General features: G+C 31.2%; 2 protein-coding genes across 3 annotated transcripts; both read left to right on the top strand.

Annotated features, from left to right (window-relative positions):
* The first annotated feature begins 1,542 nt into the window (after positions 1-1,542).
* On the top strand, positions 1,543-4,336 carry LOC114193011 (plant UBX domain-containing protein 4-like). The gene is made up of 4 exons (XM_028082695.1): positions 1,543-2,135; positions 2,251-2,536; positions 3,594-3,689; positions 3,792-4,336. Exons 1-4 carry the CDS (start codon positions 1,558-1,560, stop codon positions 4,173-4,175), a joined length of 1,344 nt encoding a protein of 447 aa, XP_027938496.1. The 5' UTR covers positions 1,543-1,557; the 3' UTR covers positions 4,176-4,336.
* A 6,957-nt stretch (positions 4,337-11,293) lies between these two features.
* Positions 11,294-15,809, top strand: LOC114193874 (homeobox protein knotted-1-like LET6). 2 transcript variants are annotated; one of them, XM_028083841.1, is made up of 5 exons: positions 11,294-11,910; positions 12,080-12,345; positions 12,573-12,825; positions 14,715-14,944; positions 15,316-15,809. In XM_028083841.1, exons 2-5 carry the CDS (start codon positions 12,115-12,117, stop codon positions 15,511-15,513), a joined length of 912 nt encoding a protein of 303 aa, XP_027939642.1. In that variant the 5' UTR covers positions 11,294-11,910; positions 12,080-12,114; the 3' UTR covers positions 15,514-15,809. The 2 variants fall into 2 exon arrangements, with proteins under 2 accessions (XP_027939642.1, XP_027939641.1); XM_028083840.1 differs by lacking the exon at positions 11,294-11,910 and having other exon boundaries at positions 11,994-12,345.

Below are 15,809 nucleotides of genomic sequence, written 5' to 3'. Positions count from 1 at the left end.
CGTGTAATTAATAAGGATAAATTATGTATTGATGTTGGTCACCTGGGATAATCAATTTACTTTACAATATAATAAATTACCTTTTTCCATTTTAGCTTTCAAAACTATTATTCTAAAATAAAAATATTGTAATGTAAGAAGTGAGAGTCTACCTTTAATTTAGTTCTTTTGTAAGAACTGAAAGGATAAAACTAAATATATTATAATGTAAAAACCTATTTAATCTTGCCATTAATCTTTTTTTTTTCCAAAATTTATATAGACAAAATGTAGTGATTTTTAGATTTTAGATTTTTTTTTTCGGAACTTAAACTAATATTTATTTTGGAAGAACAAAAAAGGTATCTTCAAATTTGAAGACAAGAAAAATATATACACCATTTTTACAAGGGATAGAATTAGAACCAGAATACATTTAAGCATTTCTATTTGAATAATGAATTGAGAAAAACAAAATTATTAGTTTTATTTTCCTCCACATGCGATTAACTTTCCTGACTATTTGAACCACCGGACTAATGATCACAATCGCTATGTTTATGGAAAATTTAGGGAAAATTATTGCTTAAAATGTATAAATAAAGTAATTAATGTGATTAATAAAACATTATTAGGGTCAGTTAGTTGTGATCAAATCAGGTTATTTGTAGATATTTTGTGATTTTTTTATTCTTAACTAACTTTAATGTAAAAATTTACATTTAAAAAAAGTAAAATTCTTCTTTGCATAAGAAATAAAATAAGAAAAAACTATTTTTTTTTAGTTTGATTCAATGAGGACGCATGTGTGTTATTTTTTTAATTTTAAAAGTAAATATAAATAATTTTTTTTAAATTTTATTATAATTTTTTATTTATTTATTTTGTAGATAATTTTGTATTAAAGATACTTATTTTAGTTTAAAATAAATTAATTTTAAAATATTTTAAAAATAATAAAATAATTAAATCTAGCATAGTGGTTATCTAAAAAGTAAAAATGATAAAATAATTGTTTTAATTTAAAATAAAATTTACTCATTAAAGGATAAAATTAAAAATAGAAATTTATAATATCCTTTATATATAAGTATAGATTTAAAATTGATACAAAAATTAAATCTAACAGAATTGTTACTTAAAAAGTGCACTTAAATTTTTTTTAATTTAACATTCACATCAGTGATTTAATAACATAAATTCAGTTGAAAAAAATAAATTTATAAATACTTTATAAACCATATAAATTTATTAAAAACTTAATTAAAAATTCTTAAATTTATTATAACCTAAACCATAATTAAAATCACGTTTAAGCCTTAAAAAATATTAATTTTTAGAAATTTGACCTGTTATTTTAAAATATTATAAATTTTAGAAAAAATATTTGTATAGAAAATATCTTTTCATTGCGAAACAAAGTGGTTGAAATCCTTCCACATACTCCCCAAAATATACTCTAACAATAGATTTTGTTACAAAATAAACTGTGTTATTTTTTCTAAAAAAATCTGTCTGGGTTGAGTTCCCAACAGTTCACGCAAGAGATAAAGCAAAAAAGGGTAGAAACGGTGTCGTATGAATGATTGGGAATTTGTGGGCAAGTACGGTAGTGTGCGTGTATATATATTCAATGTGGGACATTGTGAGAAAGAAGAAGGCACTGAAAGAAGAGAGAAAACAATGGAAGGTGAGAAAGAGAATCCGGATGGTAACGCCGCAGCAATGGTACACTCTTTCTGTGAAATCACTTCTTCTTCCAAAGAAGAAGCACTGTTCTTTCTCGAAAGCCATAATTTTGACCTAGATGCCGCTGTTTCTACCTTTCTTGATAATGCCCATAACCCTATAACCCTTCCCCAAAACGACGACGTTGTTCCAAACCCCAACCCCAACGCAGGTGCCTCTTCCCCTCCATCCGATTCTCATTCTCCGGATTTTTACCCCTCGCGCTCACCATCGCATTCCCCGACTCCGTCACCGTCGCGCGCGCCCTACGAGCTCCGATCGCGCAGGTCTCTGGGCAAGAAACCATCTTCCAGCCGCCAAGGCAAAATTCGAACCCTAGGTGATCTCAAACACTCCTCCCGTGACTCTGATTCCGATTCCGATCCAGATTTCCAACCTGACGAGTACTACACTGGCGGGGAAAATAGGTATTTAAAACAATTGTTTATTTTATTGTTTGAAATTGTGAAATATTGAGAGAGTGTGATCTAATGTAACATTTGCATTGGAATTTTGAATTTTGAATTTTGATGTTATTTTCAGTGGGATGCTTGTTCGAGATCCTTCCAGAGGGAACAACAGTGTGGATGATATTTTCCAACATGCTCGGGATGTTGCTGTTGATCCGCCTCCTGAGAACCCTCGAAATTCTTCGAGAAGTTTCAGTGGCGCGGCGAGGTTGCTTTCTGGTGAGACTGTTCCGTCTGTTTCTCAGCCTCAGCGTTTAGAGGAAGTCACCCACACTGTCACATTTTGGAGGAATGGATTCTCTGTCAATGATGGACCTTTGAGGAGGCTGGATGATCCACAAAATGCGCCATTTCTCGAGGTAAATGATCCACAAAAAACTTTTCTTTCATAGTCTTTTATCCATGTCTTCTATATTAATAAGAACGTCTTCAAAGGGTGCATGTACGTTTCGGTAAATGGTTTAACTAAGTGCTTATGGAAAGTGTTCACTGAGTGATTATAAGTTGTAGTCTCTTTTTATAGTCTGTTCTGAAAAGGTTACTGAAATAAGTTATGTTAAAAATGCACCTTGTCGTCATCGTGTCAGCTTAGTTTTTGTAAGTTTTTTTTTTCTTACTGGTACTGTATTTGGATAAAACTCTTCATTAGCATTTACAAGAAAATTAAATGAAAATGGTGAAACGAATTAAGGTTTTTTCTTAAGTTAGAAATATCCTATGCAGTTAGATTTCATAGAAGTTCGTTTAAATTTTCTGGTGCATAAAGCAGTGTTATTAAATAGCCGCTGTATCGGTACTATATTACTGTTACATTGCAGAGCTTATCGGATCTGCAATTTCATTTGCTGTTGTGGCTGCTACGATTGTTGTTGTTATGGCATGTGTTCTGCATTTTGCACCTACCTCTCATCTCTATCGATTATATATTCAATTGAAAATCGGAATTAGTATTTTTCCAAAAGAACTTTTTATTGTCATTTACTTAATACTGAATTATATATTCGTAATTGATATATCATATAGTTCAACAGCTATGCAACTTCTGCTATTTGCCTGCAACATTATCCACTATATGATATAATGGATTATTGGCTTTCCACCATTTTGCCTGCAGCACTTGTTTGCTCTACGTTATACAGAATTGTTTGTTTTCCATAATTTTTCATAGTCCACATTTGTTAATATTGCATAAGTTTATTTTAGGTTATAAAAGAAGAATTCAATTAATTTCACTTTCTTGTTTTTCTTTACTTGTATATAAAGAAGTTTATCCAAATAGAATCTCAGTCAATAGCTTAGGACATAAATGAGCTTCAATTCGTGGCTCTTTTTGTTGTGACTGCTTTCACAACTTGCAACTTGTGAAAGTTATCGTTGTCTTCTCATTGAATAATAATTTTTTTCACCTCAATACAGAGCATAAAGAAGTCTGTGTGTCCCAAAGAGCTTGAACCAGCCGATCGGAGAACTGCTGTCCACGTCAACCTCACAAGGCGCGATGAAGACTATCCAGTACGCCCTTTTCTATTTATTTTCTTTGGAGTTGGATTTGTTCGCTATCCTATATATGGTTTTTACCTTTCTTTTTTCCCTTTTGTCAATGTTTATGTGCAGGAACCGGTGAAGCCACGCCATCTTCCTTTCCAGGGTGTTGGAAGAACCTTAGGTGGCCCCAGCTCCAGCAGTGATGAAGCTACTCAAACAACTGGTGCTTCACCAACTACTGCTCCACTGCCAACATTGGGGTTAGTTGTAGACGAGTCACAGCCAGTAACATCAATCCAGCTGAGGTTAGCCGATGGCACACGCATGGTTTCTCGCTTCAATCACCACCATACAATCAGAGATGTTCGTGCATTCATTGATGCATCAAGACCTGGGGGAGTCAGAAGTTACCAACTGCAAGCAATGGGGTTTCCTCCTAAACAACTCACTGATTGGGACCAGTCTATAGAACAAGCTGGGATAGCCAATTCAGTTGTAATCCAGAAGTTGTAGGTTCTTTACCAAATTTCTATTTCCAGTGGACTTGAAATTATTATTCTTATGTTTAAACATTGATTGATCTACGTATATTCTATTAGTGAATTTGATAAAATGTTCATTGATAGCATACTCCACTCCAAATTTGCTTTTACAAGATAATCATTGTTCGGTCACATTCACCTCGTAACTTTAATTTCTGATTACAAATCCTATACTTTTCTAGAGTTGAATTTTATGCACAAATTGTATATTTGTGAACTAAGGCCATTACTACATAATAGTTATAATCATGTCATGGCTGTTCTTGGTGGAATTTTGTACTGGGTAAATGGTAAATGTACTTGTGTTTCTTTTATGTTGATTTTCTTATAAACACTTATTGCTTTTGCGTACTTTGTGACGAGCAATTATTGTACTTAGTACTCATATTTTCTATATAGGGTTCCTAGTGAGAGTTTCTTTTTTATGTTTGTTGGGTCTATGTTTGATAATTTATATATAGGATTCCTCAAGGAGACAAAGGTTGGCTTACTGGAGTGCGAGATGTTTTACCTGCGAAGGAAAACAGCAATTGATTTTCAAACGTATTCGTGAAAGGTGGAAAACAGCCAGAAAGTAAAAATTAACTTACAGAGAAGGTGAGTGTGAGGGATAGTGATATGTGAACAGTTAAATTATAGGCCCAGAAACAGATCTGCCCTAGCTACTACTTGCGTTTGATAAAACAAAAAAGTTAAATCAGTTCCTTAATATGGTGCCAACATTTTTTGAGCTACCTAGTACTTGCATCACTATTTCCTTACTTCCTAATCTCATGCCATCAAATGAAAGAATTTATTGGCTCTATCAAAATCTGTGTCCAATTAAGATCCTAATTTTTATACTCTGTTCATTGTGCGACAGTGTATTATCATAGTTAATAGTGTAAATAGTTCTTAAACAGTGCTGCCAAGGAGGGTACCTGCATAGGAAAAAGTTGTTAGATGAATTTGAAGAAGACAACAGAGAAGGAGGAATGAAAAAGACAATACAAAGGCTTTGAAGTAGAAACCATGAGATGGTTGGTGAAGACAAAATGTTCTCACAACGCAGCAACTTCAATCGCTTCTAATGTTTCCACGATGACCAACTTTACTATTTCAGTCCTATTTCATGATATTTTAGGGTAAATTAACATTATACATTGCGTAACTAGGAATTGAGTAATGGTTTTTCATGTCATATTAACTTTCACTTACTTTCTTCTGTATTCATAGCCTCATCCAATGATTAGCTGCAAATTTATTGGCGCTGTTTTTCATACCAAACTGTTCCTTCCTCCACTTCGTATCTTTATTGCACTCTATTTTACTTTATTTTGTCAAACAGCTTTTTTCTTGGCATACTTCAACTATTACTAAAAATTGTTTTTCAAAACCGGTTTTTATAAATTTATTATGTATGTATGTATGTATATTGATAATACAAATACCTTTTACAGTATCATGTGTGATAAATTTATCTTATAAAAAATTTTCATAGAAATTATATCTATCATTTTTATGAAGGGTAAACAAAAAATAAACCGATATTATCTAATAAAAAAATTAGTATTAAGCATGTATACATACATATTCATATAATGCTTTAAATAATTATACTTATAACATAATAAATCAAATTATTACACTTAGTAACTAATAGTTTTAATACAAATTATCGATGCAGAAATTTAATATAATGTTAAAAAAATATAAAATTGGTTCTGTAAAAAAAATCAAAACTATAGTATATATATATATATATATATATATATACACACACACACACAACATTTTTAGACACTAATTTCACATATTTGTTTCTTAAACCTTTAAAAGAGAATATAAATAAATTAATAATACGTTTTTTATAACTTTTTTTCTTTTTTAAACGGTCAACTAATTAGAAACTATAATAAATTCAGACACACAAAAAAGAGTTTAAAAATAAAAGAAATTATGTAAAGGTTGGATTTAGTAATTGGTAAATATAAATTATTGTTTAATAAATTAATAAGATAAATATAAGAAAACTAAGGTAAACACTTTAATATTTTAGTATTCTTGTAGTAAGAAGCAAAACAATGATGCGTTTAAATAGTAGTTAGGGGGTCCCAATAGCAATGTTTGTGAAGGTCCAAGGTTGAAGTTGAAGAGAACCCATAAAACGCATAAGCAGCTTTTGTTTTTATCTCTGAAAAGTGATTCGCAAAATCAGATCAAACCAAAAGCCCCACAAACAGATGTTGGGAAAAGTGACAACAAATAACGACACGATTAAAAGTATATATATGAAGATGTTTAGTTAACAATTGATAACTTTTTATTTATCTTACTTTTAATTTAGTGAGTTTCCAAATTATGAATCATACTAAAGTGTGTGAGATTAACAAGGTAAGGTTATTCTTCTTTATAACATTCTTAGATGTCAATTAATTAATCATAAGTTATTCACAAATTATAATTTTAAATAAATAGTGTGTGAAAAAAATTACACACACGTGTATATATATAGAGAGGTATCAAAATCTCCCCTATTCAAATAAAGTTGATTTTTGTAAAGAATATTCATAATTTATAAAAACAAAAAAGCTTAAAAGGATAAAATAGATGAACTTGATATACTCAGAAGAATAATGGTATTTGAAAAAAAAATGCTTAAATGATAATTAGTTGTTATTTACAGAAGTATAGTATGTATGAGATAGAAGAGTTGTGAAAGATAATAATATTCGCATGTCACAATTTTCCAAATCTTATTCTTTGGTATTGATTTTTAAGAATTTAAAATCAAGGTAATCCTTTATACTCATAACAACTATTTATTGCACAATTCAATTCAAGCTAATAAAGTAAGTACTAATAAACCCTAATAAACTATCTACTAATTATATTATTTTGTTAACATTTTTTTTTATTATCAGAAACTATCAGCTGTCCAATAGAATACTATTTTTTCATTTGATAAGTATCAGAATAAGAATATATATATATATATATATATATATATATATATATATATATAATATTTGAGTTTTATTTTTACAATTTTAAGACTAAAGAATCCAACTTAATTAAACGATATATCCCTCGTACCAACACATTAATCTTTCGTTAACATTTTATTTTGAGCCTTTCGTAACCTTTTTTAATATTAAGAAAATAATTTTTTTATTATAACTCCACTAAGAGCCATCTTATATATATATATATATATATATATATATATATATATATATATATATATATATATATATATATATATATATATATATATATATATATATATATATATAAGTTTAAAGAATATTCTACCTAGTGATCTATTTAGATTTTTTTTCATGTGGATATAAGTTTTAACAATTTATATTTATGTTAAAATGGAGATTTTTATTGAATAAACAATGGATTTTGTTTTTTGAAAGACATTGTTTTAATTTATATTAACATATGCTCTATTCTACATTAAATTCTGGAATATCATAATATTCCCACATAGACATAGAACAATCTTGCATATCATAATCTATTCGGGAAAAAAGATGTTGAAATATTTGTCAAGGCTTAATATGATGAAATTTGTGAATGATAAGGTTGAAGTGGAAGAAAGCACTTTATGTGTATTAGTAACAGTAAGGTGAAAAGCACTTATGAAACGTAAAAGGATATCCAATCTAATCCATGTAAGAGTTGGAAGGGAATTATAGAATCAGATTTGTTGGGAGAAGTTGACATGATTATTATATTTTGTAGATAAATTCACCTTTCATTCTGTCTCATTCTGTGGACCACATGCCATTGCATTGTTGGTTCAAGTTATTATCAAACTAAATTTCATTATCATCCTACACATAACATAATCAACTCAATACTAACACTCTTTTCTTTTTGTTTTTTTATGTGCAAGTGGAATAAGAGTAAAGATTTTTTTTTTAAATGACTCTTTTTCACGTTTAATATAGGATTGAAATACCAAGGGAAATTTCAAAATATTAAAATTTTAATTACTAAATATATTAAAAAATCTACATACTACAGTAAATACTTTTAAACAATGTTATATACACTTACAACCAACAAATCATATACGTATAACTACTATCACTTGAAACATCTCACCAATACATAAACTAGATAAACTTTGAAAAGATGTAACCCTTTACTCAAAAGGTCTAAATTGTGCACATTTAGTCATTTTAACTAAATTTTATTAATTTATTAACGTTTGTAAGTTAATATTAAAGTAGAAATGTATTAAACGGTGTTCAACCCTCCAAAACCAGTTTACCACACTAACTCCAAAAGAAATGTTAGGATAAATTACTGTAAGATAATTCAATCTTCCAACTAATATTTATACTGTTCGGGGTATGACATAGGTTTTTCCTAATTTGGTAGAAGTTTAGTATTAGGATCCATTGGTGTGTGAACAAATTTTGAATTCATCAATCCAATTTCTTCCAAAATATTCAATGCATACTTTATTTGAAATAACAATACCATCGTTGTTGGACTTTGCCACCTCAATACACAAAAAATATCTCAGTCTTCTAAGATCTTTGGTCTGAAAATGATCACAAAGATATTATTTCATTTGGAAACTCTCATGATATCAAAGCTATTGTTAGATCCTATCCTGGTGAGATTAATTAGACATATCGTTTCGTCCGCTATCAGACAACTCATTAATGTTTAGTTCCACTTTTGAGATGAATATATCTTGATGTGAAAAAGTGTTGGAAGTTCCACATCAACTATAAATAGGTCAATTTAAAGTATGTAAATAGATATGACGTTTAAAGTATACAAAAACTTAATAAAATTTAGTTAAAAAATTTAAGTTCAAATATTTTTTAAATTAAGAGATTGAATTGAGCCAAAACTTTAGAAAAAGATAATATTAATTTTCACTAAAATTAAAAGATTAAAAACATATATTTAACTCATTTTACTAGTTATGGGTACTCTTTTGGTCAGAATATTAATTTTGTTATTTTTATTAATAAATTTTCAAAGCAATAAAGTACATGTTAGAGATAGAGAGCCACTTCTCGGTACTATAAGCTATTTCTGGAGAGAAAATATAGTAATCCAAGTACGTATTCTAGAGAAAACTTAGTTGTTTGTTAAGTACATTCTCTCTTCTTGTCAAAATAACTTATCAAATTAATATTTACTTGATCAGGTCTCATGCGGAAGCATCTCATATAGAATATAAGAGACGAAGAAAATGCGATTACATAGATTATAAAAGAACGAGGTGCAATAAAAAAGATAAAGAATTGACAAAAAAATATATCTTAAAAAGACTTTCTATATTCTTTGTAGTTTTAAAAGGATATAAAATGTACTTTCTTTGCTGAATAAGACTAAAACCGACACACAAAAAAAAGGTTTTTAACTGAGTTCAAATGAAAACCAACATTAAGAAAAATCTTATCATATTTACAAATTATTAGCACTTGACTTATCAACAAAATGAATGAGAAGTAATCATTAAATCTTATTTTCTTTGCCAAGATAAAACCAGTGGTTTTATAATTTAACTATATATTGGATAAGGATGAAAGAAATATGCGAGATTTGCAATGAATGAAGATTGAGAAAATGTAATTATTTTAAAAAATTAAACAGAGTAAAAATATGAGATTGGTTTCTCATATGTTTTGGCGAGAAATAAAAAAAGTAATTTATACTTTTCTCTCTCCTTTTATTTTTTCTTCTATAAACAGACACCTATTCACGTATTGTTCTCTTTTGTAATATTTTAATTGCAACAAACAATCTAGAATATAATTCATAGTTTCATGAACTCTTTATTTCTTTTACAATTATCCAAAAATTATTTTTTCAAAAAGTTTACAATATAAATTCTTACGCAATACACATTAATCAATTAATTCACACAAAAAATTTCTCGCAACGGTAACTTTCAATACTTACGTATATATTCAAATTCACCCACCATTAATAAAAATATTTCATTAACAATTAAATTAATTTTAGTAACACAATTTCTCAGTCACTATAATCAATTTTAATCGGTTATTAACGAAGTATTCTTTTGTAATGCGGAATCTGAAGAGAAAACGCTAACCTTATCTGTGTTCTCACAGCAAAAACACAGTAAAATTTTGTATACTGTTAACTGATAAAAATGATGTTCAGTACATGTTCCAGCAATTAAAAGTCATCATATTTGATATATAAACAAAGTGTGAAATGGAGATTAGTAAGGTATATTTGGGTTTTGCGTGATAAGTATGGAGATGATGGAAAAGAAAATGGCATGCATAACACAAAATGTCAAATTGTGAATGATTGGTGTAGGGTAAGGTGAGAAACGCAATAGTGAAAAACTGAAAGGAAGGGACGAAGGGAGTGTCCCACAAAGAGGGCAACATCTTATGTAACATGGCCTTCTTTTGCTATGTCTACCTCTTCCAACCCACTTTTCTCCCTCCATCTTTGATTAGATTGACATGACCCCTCTGACATAGCTCTGTCTCTGCATGGATTCCAATTTACAAAACGCTGTCGTCTTCCTCTCATTTTCCCACCCTCCTCCTATTCCTAGTGGCTAGCTAATATATACCAATTCCATCATGCTAAAGCAAAAGTGGTGTTTCTCTGTGTGTATGTATGTGTTGTATCATTGTATCCTCTCTGTGTGTGAGAGTTTGAGTGTGTGTGTGTGTGTGTGAGAGAGATTAATACATAGATAAAAAAGATCCAATATCTTCCCAAAGGAATATCACATGGGTGATAGATGTCCATGGAATGGACGGTTGATGTTTGATTCCTTTCAATCACACCCACCACCTCTCTAACCCTAATATTGTTATTATAATATTATTTTCATTACCAACGCCAACAGGTTAAGTTTTGTTAGGGTTCCAATCAAGCAATCTCGCCAAAAATGTGCACATCTCAATCTACATAGTACTCATTAAAAGCTTCTAAGATGCTAACAGATTAATCCTTTTTCATATCTATGTAAATCTGGCAATCTTTTCAAGAATATTTTAATACTTAAGCATGTTAAAAATGAAGAAGATATATAAGTTAATTAAGAGACATATAGCATATAAGTACGTACTTAGTACTACTAATTTGATTTGATTAGCGGGTGATGGATGATGCATTTAATTTTCTGTGAATGAGTGGAGAAGCACTTTTTCTCTCTCCTCCGTTCCATGATGTGAGTGAGAGATAGCCAACAATATAGTACGCATGAACAGTGGTATTGCATAGACCTAAGAGGGTGAGTTTCACACAGAGATACATCTTTCATTGGGAAGGAAAACTCTGAGTTAAGTTGCAGAGACACACGTTAACCCTGTGTGTAGCCTCTGTGTCTCCACCTGCATTTAACACACAGCACTGGTAGTGTTTGAGTTTATGTGTGTGAGATAGAGAGAGAAAGAATGAGATTAAGAAGCAACACTGTTGATGCACAGAAGGAGGAAGGTAGACTACACATTCCCAAGGGAGGACTCTGAATCTGAATCTGATTCCACTACCTTTTACAGGCTATAGAGCCAAGAGCCCAAAAATCCCTATTGTTCTGACTGACTATCCATTTGGGTTCTTTGGAGTTTTCTACAAAAAAAGACTCAGATTTTTTAGCTTCATTTCCGGGAGTACTCTCTGGACAATTATATGCAGTGCTCTTTTTGAGAAAACAGTAAGGTGGGGACTAGGAACAACTGATCCAAGCCAAAGAGGTAGAGCTAGATATACAGCTAGTGGTATTACTGTTAATATTACATACTATGTAAATTAAAATAAATGCATTATATATGTGCCATGTGATTGGTTCTACAAAGAGAGAAACGAAAACAGCTCTTCCTTCCTTTCAAGGGTTTAACACACCTTACTTTGTAACTATGATAGGGTTTGGAGGGAACAGTTGCAGTGAGCTTTCTGAGATGGACATGATGAACATGGAAACTAATAGGAAGTTTCTTTCTCTGCCTCTTACTAACAATTCTGGTGCTCAAATGCGCACCGATAGAAGACTACCTGTCGCTACCAACAGCATCCCTCAGGATCATCACTACACCCACCACAACCCCACCGACACTTGCAGTGTGAGGGATAAAATCATGGCACATCCTCTTTTTCCTCGTCTCTTGTCGTCTTACCTCAATTGCCTAAAGGTGATGGATTCTAAATTGTTCTTACTCGCTACAATATTCACACAACTACACACATCTTTCCCTTTCTTCCCAACACAAGTTGTCCATATATATATGGATACGATCATGCACTCTTCAACACGGGTTTTATGAGGATCCAAACCTTCTGTTGTGGTTTTTCATTTCGAGATTCTTCTTTTTATTTTCATGTGTTGCTTGTTTTGATGGCATGAGTGGAGTGCTTACAGGTTGGAGCACCTCCTGAAATGGTGGCTAGCTTGGAGGAGTCATGTGCCAAATGTGAATCCATCAATGCATCATCAGGAAGGACAGGAAGTGGTTCCATAGGTGAAGATCCAGCCCTGGACCAGTTCATGGAGGCCTACTGTGAGATGCTCATTAAGTATGAGCAAGAGCTTACGAAACCCTTTAAAGAAGCCATGCTTTTTTTCTCAAGAATTGAGTGTCAGCTCAAAGCCCTAGCAGTTTCATCAGATTTTGGTGATTACCTTAATTCATTATCTGTTCCTACAAATCTGTCAGTACTGTAGAGCAATTGTGGACGTTTTCTTTGTTGTGGAAGTGGGTGCTGGTGAGCTACCCAGATAGCGTGTCAGAGTGAGAGAAGATAATTACTTTCTTTTCCATCTTTTCTTAGTACTCGTGTACTACTTATAAGGGCGTGAGGGTCTTGATTGTTGGAGTTGGAACCCAACCTTATTGGTATAGTTTTATGCTTCACCTTCCTATCAAATTATCGAATTGTCATAGTCTTTCAAGAAGTATATGGTTAGCTTCTACGGGACCACAACACCTCATCCTTGTACCCAGAAAACCATGCTTGTGTGGCCTGTGCAGAAAAAAAGGAGGAAAATGAATGATTTTAAAGAAGCCACGGATCTTTGTTTTTCTATGAAATGACTAGAAATCAAATCTGTGGACAGGTTTTAGTCAGAGTCTATATTAGTAGTGATGAATCGTGGTTTAACTTGCTATCCTTAGACTAGTGTTAGTTTTGTGTGTCGCAGAATCTTTAAACCCAGAACTAGTTACTGCTCATAATTCTGATCTTCCCCAGCCATGTCTTTCTATGTTTAATGTTGGTATTAAATATCAATATTAGTTGGTTGGGTAATTAAAACCACTCAGATGATGGTGCAAGTATATTACCAAAAAAAAGAAAGGAAAACCACACCTGCGTCTACTAGATAAATGTTTTTTCAGTAAGAGTGATGTGATACCAAAAATTATTCTTTTATCATGTATTATCTTGTGAATTAGATGAAAAGAGTTAGTCAAATGACCTTTCTAATCACAAATAGTGATTAATTAAAAAAGAACTTGAGTAAAAACCTTTTACAGTATTTTTAAGATTGTTATGAACAATGGGTCCAAGGTGTTTGAATTAGGTCAAAAAGTTTGAAAACGATTATGAGACTTTGTTTTATTATTCTAATGATGAAAAGTTTATTCGAAACCCCAATGCTGCTTAATTAAGTGACCCATTGATTGATAATCTTGATGGGTTTCAGGTTTTCTTTTTTTAAAGGGATTTTTCTTTTTGGTTCGTGTGGCCTTAGTGTTCCTCATTATTTCACACATACGCAGTGAGTTGTCACCTCTTCTTTCTTCTGATTAATTCCTCTCCTCATTTAGATGCATAGCTCTCTCTTTCAAAGTCCCTTTAAGAACTTAGTAGAAAAAGGAAACTCCTTGTCTTATCTTCTGTGGCCATGTTTTTTTGTCAATTAATTTGTTCCTTCTGTAGATTAATTCTAAAAAAACCAGTGCAAACATTAAGCTTTCATGATTGTTTTGTTATTTCCCTCTTTGGTATGATATATAGTGGTGATTGAAAGGGTTACATATTTAGTTATTGGTGAACCATATTTCTTATATATTATTAACTTGTTTGAGTAAAGGTTATGTACTTTGAATGACCTTCTATGATATGCAGTTAACTGTATGCATGGTGAGAGCATTAAGCACTGATCAAAAGCTTTTGTTTTCTATGAAAGCTTCTCTATTTAGTAATATAATTAATGTGCAGTAAAGGAAATATTGTTAATCAAACTTAGTTTTGAGCATGTTTTTATCACTTCTTAGGTAAAAGATATAGGTTTGTTTAGCTTATATATGTTAAACTTATTTTATCCTCCTATAGTGTTGTTCTACTATTGCTCTTAATACTTTCATAAATGAATAACTAATATATTTATTGTCCAAGATATATAAAATGAAATCATTCACTATTTTTTTTCTTAGAAGAAGATTTAGAATGTTTTGATATATTATTTTTACATATCAGTATTTCGTGATGGATCATTTTCTTGCATGAACTATTTTTCCTGATAGTTCTTAACTTTTCTTCCATTTTTGTTAAAATTAAGGTCAAAGTGAATCATCATCACAGAACGAGGTTGATGTGCATGAAAACAACCTAGACACTCAAGCTGAAGATCGGGAACTGAAAGTTCAGCTTCTGCGCAAGTATAGTGGATATCTTGGGAGCCTGAAGAAGGAATTTTTGAAGAAGAAAAAGAATGGAAAGTTGCCAAAGGAAGCTCGACAGCAACTGCTTGATTGGTGGAACCGCCATTACAAGTGGCCCTACCCTTCGGTAACTAGCCTCTACATCCTTTACAAATTATACACCAGAAAACACTATTTTAATCAAACTCTTAATTATTGATCGAAAATCACAAATTATCAATCATTTATGGTTTTGTATGTTTCAACAATGTTTTATCTATAGTACAAAGTTCAAGTGTGTTAGACAGAATAACACTCCTTTCTGTACTATGCATTTACAGTGTTTTAGAACTTATGTTGATAACGCAGACACAAATTTTGATGGTGGTGTTAAGTAGAAAACAACATAAACCTGAATGTTGAAACCTTAAATTGTTATGTTGATAAGGTTTATTTACCATTACATATATTCATGAGTAATGTTATGGTAATGGTGAATATGATGGGATTTATATGTAGGAATCTCAAAAGCAGGCACTGGCAGAATCCACAGGCCTAGATTTGAAACAGATCAACAACTGGTTCATCAATCAGAGAAAACGTCATTGGAAGCCTTCTGAAGATATGCAGTTTGCAGTGATGGATGCAACTAACTACTACATGGAAAATGTTATGTGCAAGCCATTTCCAATGGATGGCATGCCCATGCTTCTTTAACACAATCAATCCTCTACTATATAATATCCAATAGCTGAGCCAAAAACCCTATCTATTTTTAAGTTGTTTTTTAGGTCTCTCTCGAAGTTGGTATCATATATGTCATCGATGCGTGTTTTACCTTAATTAAATTGTAGAAAGCAGAACGAAAAATCTAAGTCATTACTGAACTGCAAGCTTTGTAAGTGTGCATGAATCTAACTTTGTGCTCTATTAATCTACACTGTCTGTGCAGATCACTAGAGATTTCTCTCTCTGTGTTATTTCCTAATTTAATGAAAAGTATATTTTGTTTT

This window comes from Vigna unguiculata, chromosome 8, assembly GCF_004118075.2.
Source record: "Vigna unguiculata cultivar IT97K-499-35 chromosome 8, ASM411807v1, whole genome shotgun sequence".
Lineage (NCBI taxonomy): Eukaryota > Viridiplantae > Streptophyta > Magnoliopsida > Fabales > Fabaceae > Vigna > Vigna unguiculata.
The sequence above is the reverse complement of the archived record's forward strand: the minus strand, read 5'-3'. Positions and strand labels throughout refer to the sequence as shown.

Bases quoted from the DNA above. Each gene is read 5' to 3' on its own strand.
- LOC114193011 (XM_028082695.1), top strand. From the start codon at position 1,558: ATGAATGATTGGGAATTTGTGGGCAAGTACGGTAGTGTGCGTGTATAT. The intron at 2,136-2,250 runs GTATTTAAAACA...TGTTATTTTCAG, and splicing joins TACACTGGCGGGGAAAATAG to TGGGATGCTTGTTCGAGATC. The intron at 2,537-3,593 runs GTAAATGATCCA...ACCTCAATACAG, and splicing joins AAAATGCGCCATTTCTCGAG to AGCATAAAGAAGTCTGTGTG.
- LOC114193874 (XM_028083840.1), top strand. From the start codon at position 12,073: ATGATAGGGTTTGGAGGGAACAGTTGCAGTGAGCTTTCTGAGATGGAC. The intron at 12,346-12,572 runs GTGATGGATTCT...GAGTGCTTACAG, and splicing joins CTTACCTCAATTGCCTAAAG to GTTGGAGCACCTCCTGAAAT. The intron at 14,945-15,315 runs GTAACTAGCCTC...ATTTATATGTAG, and splicing joins ACAAGTGGCCCTACCCTTCG to GAATCTCAAAAGCAGGCACT.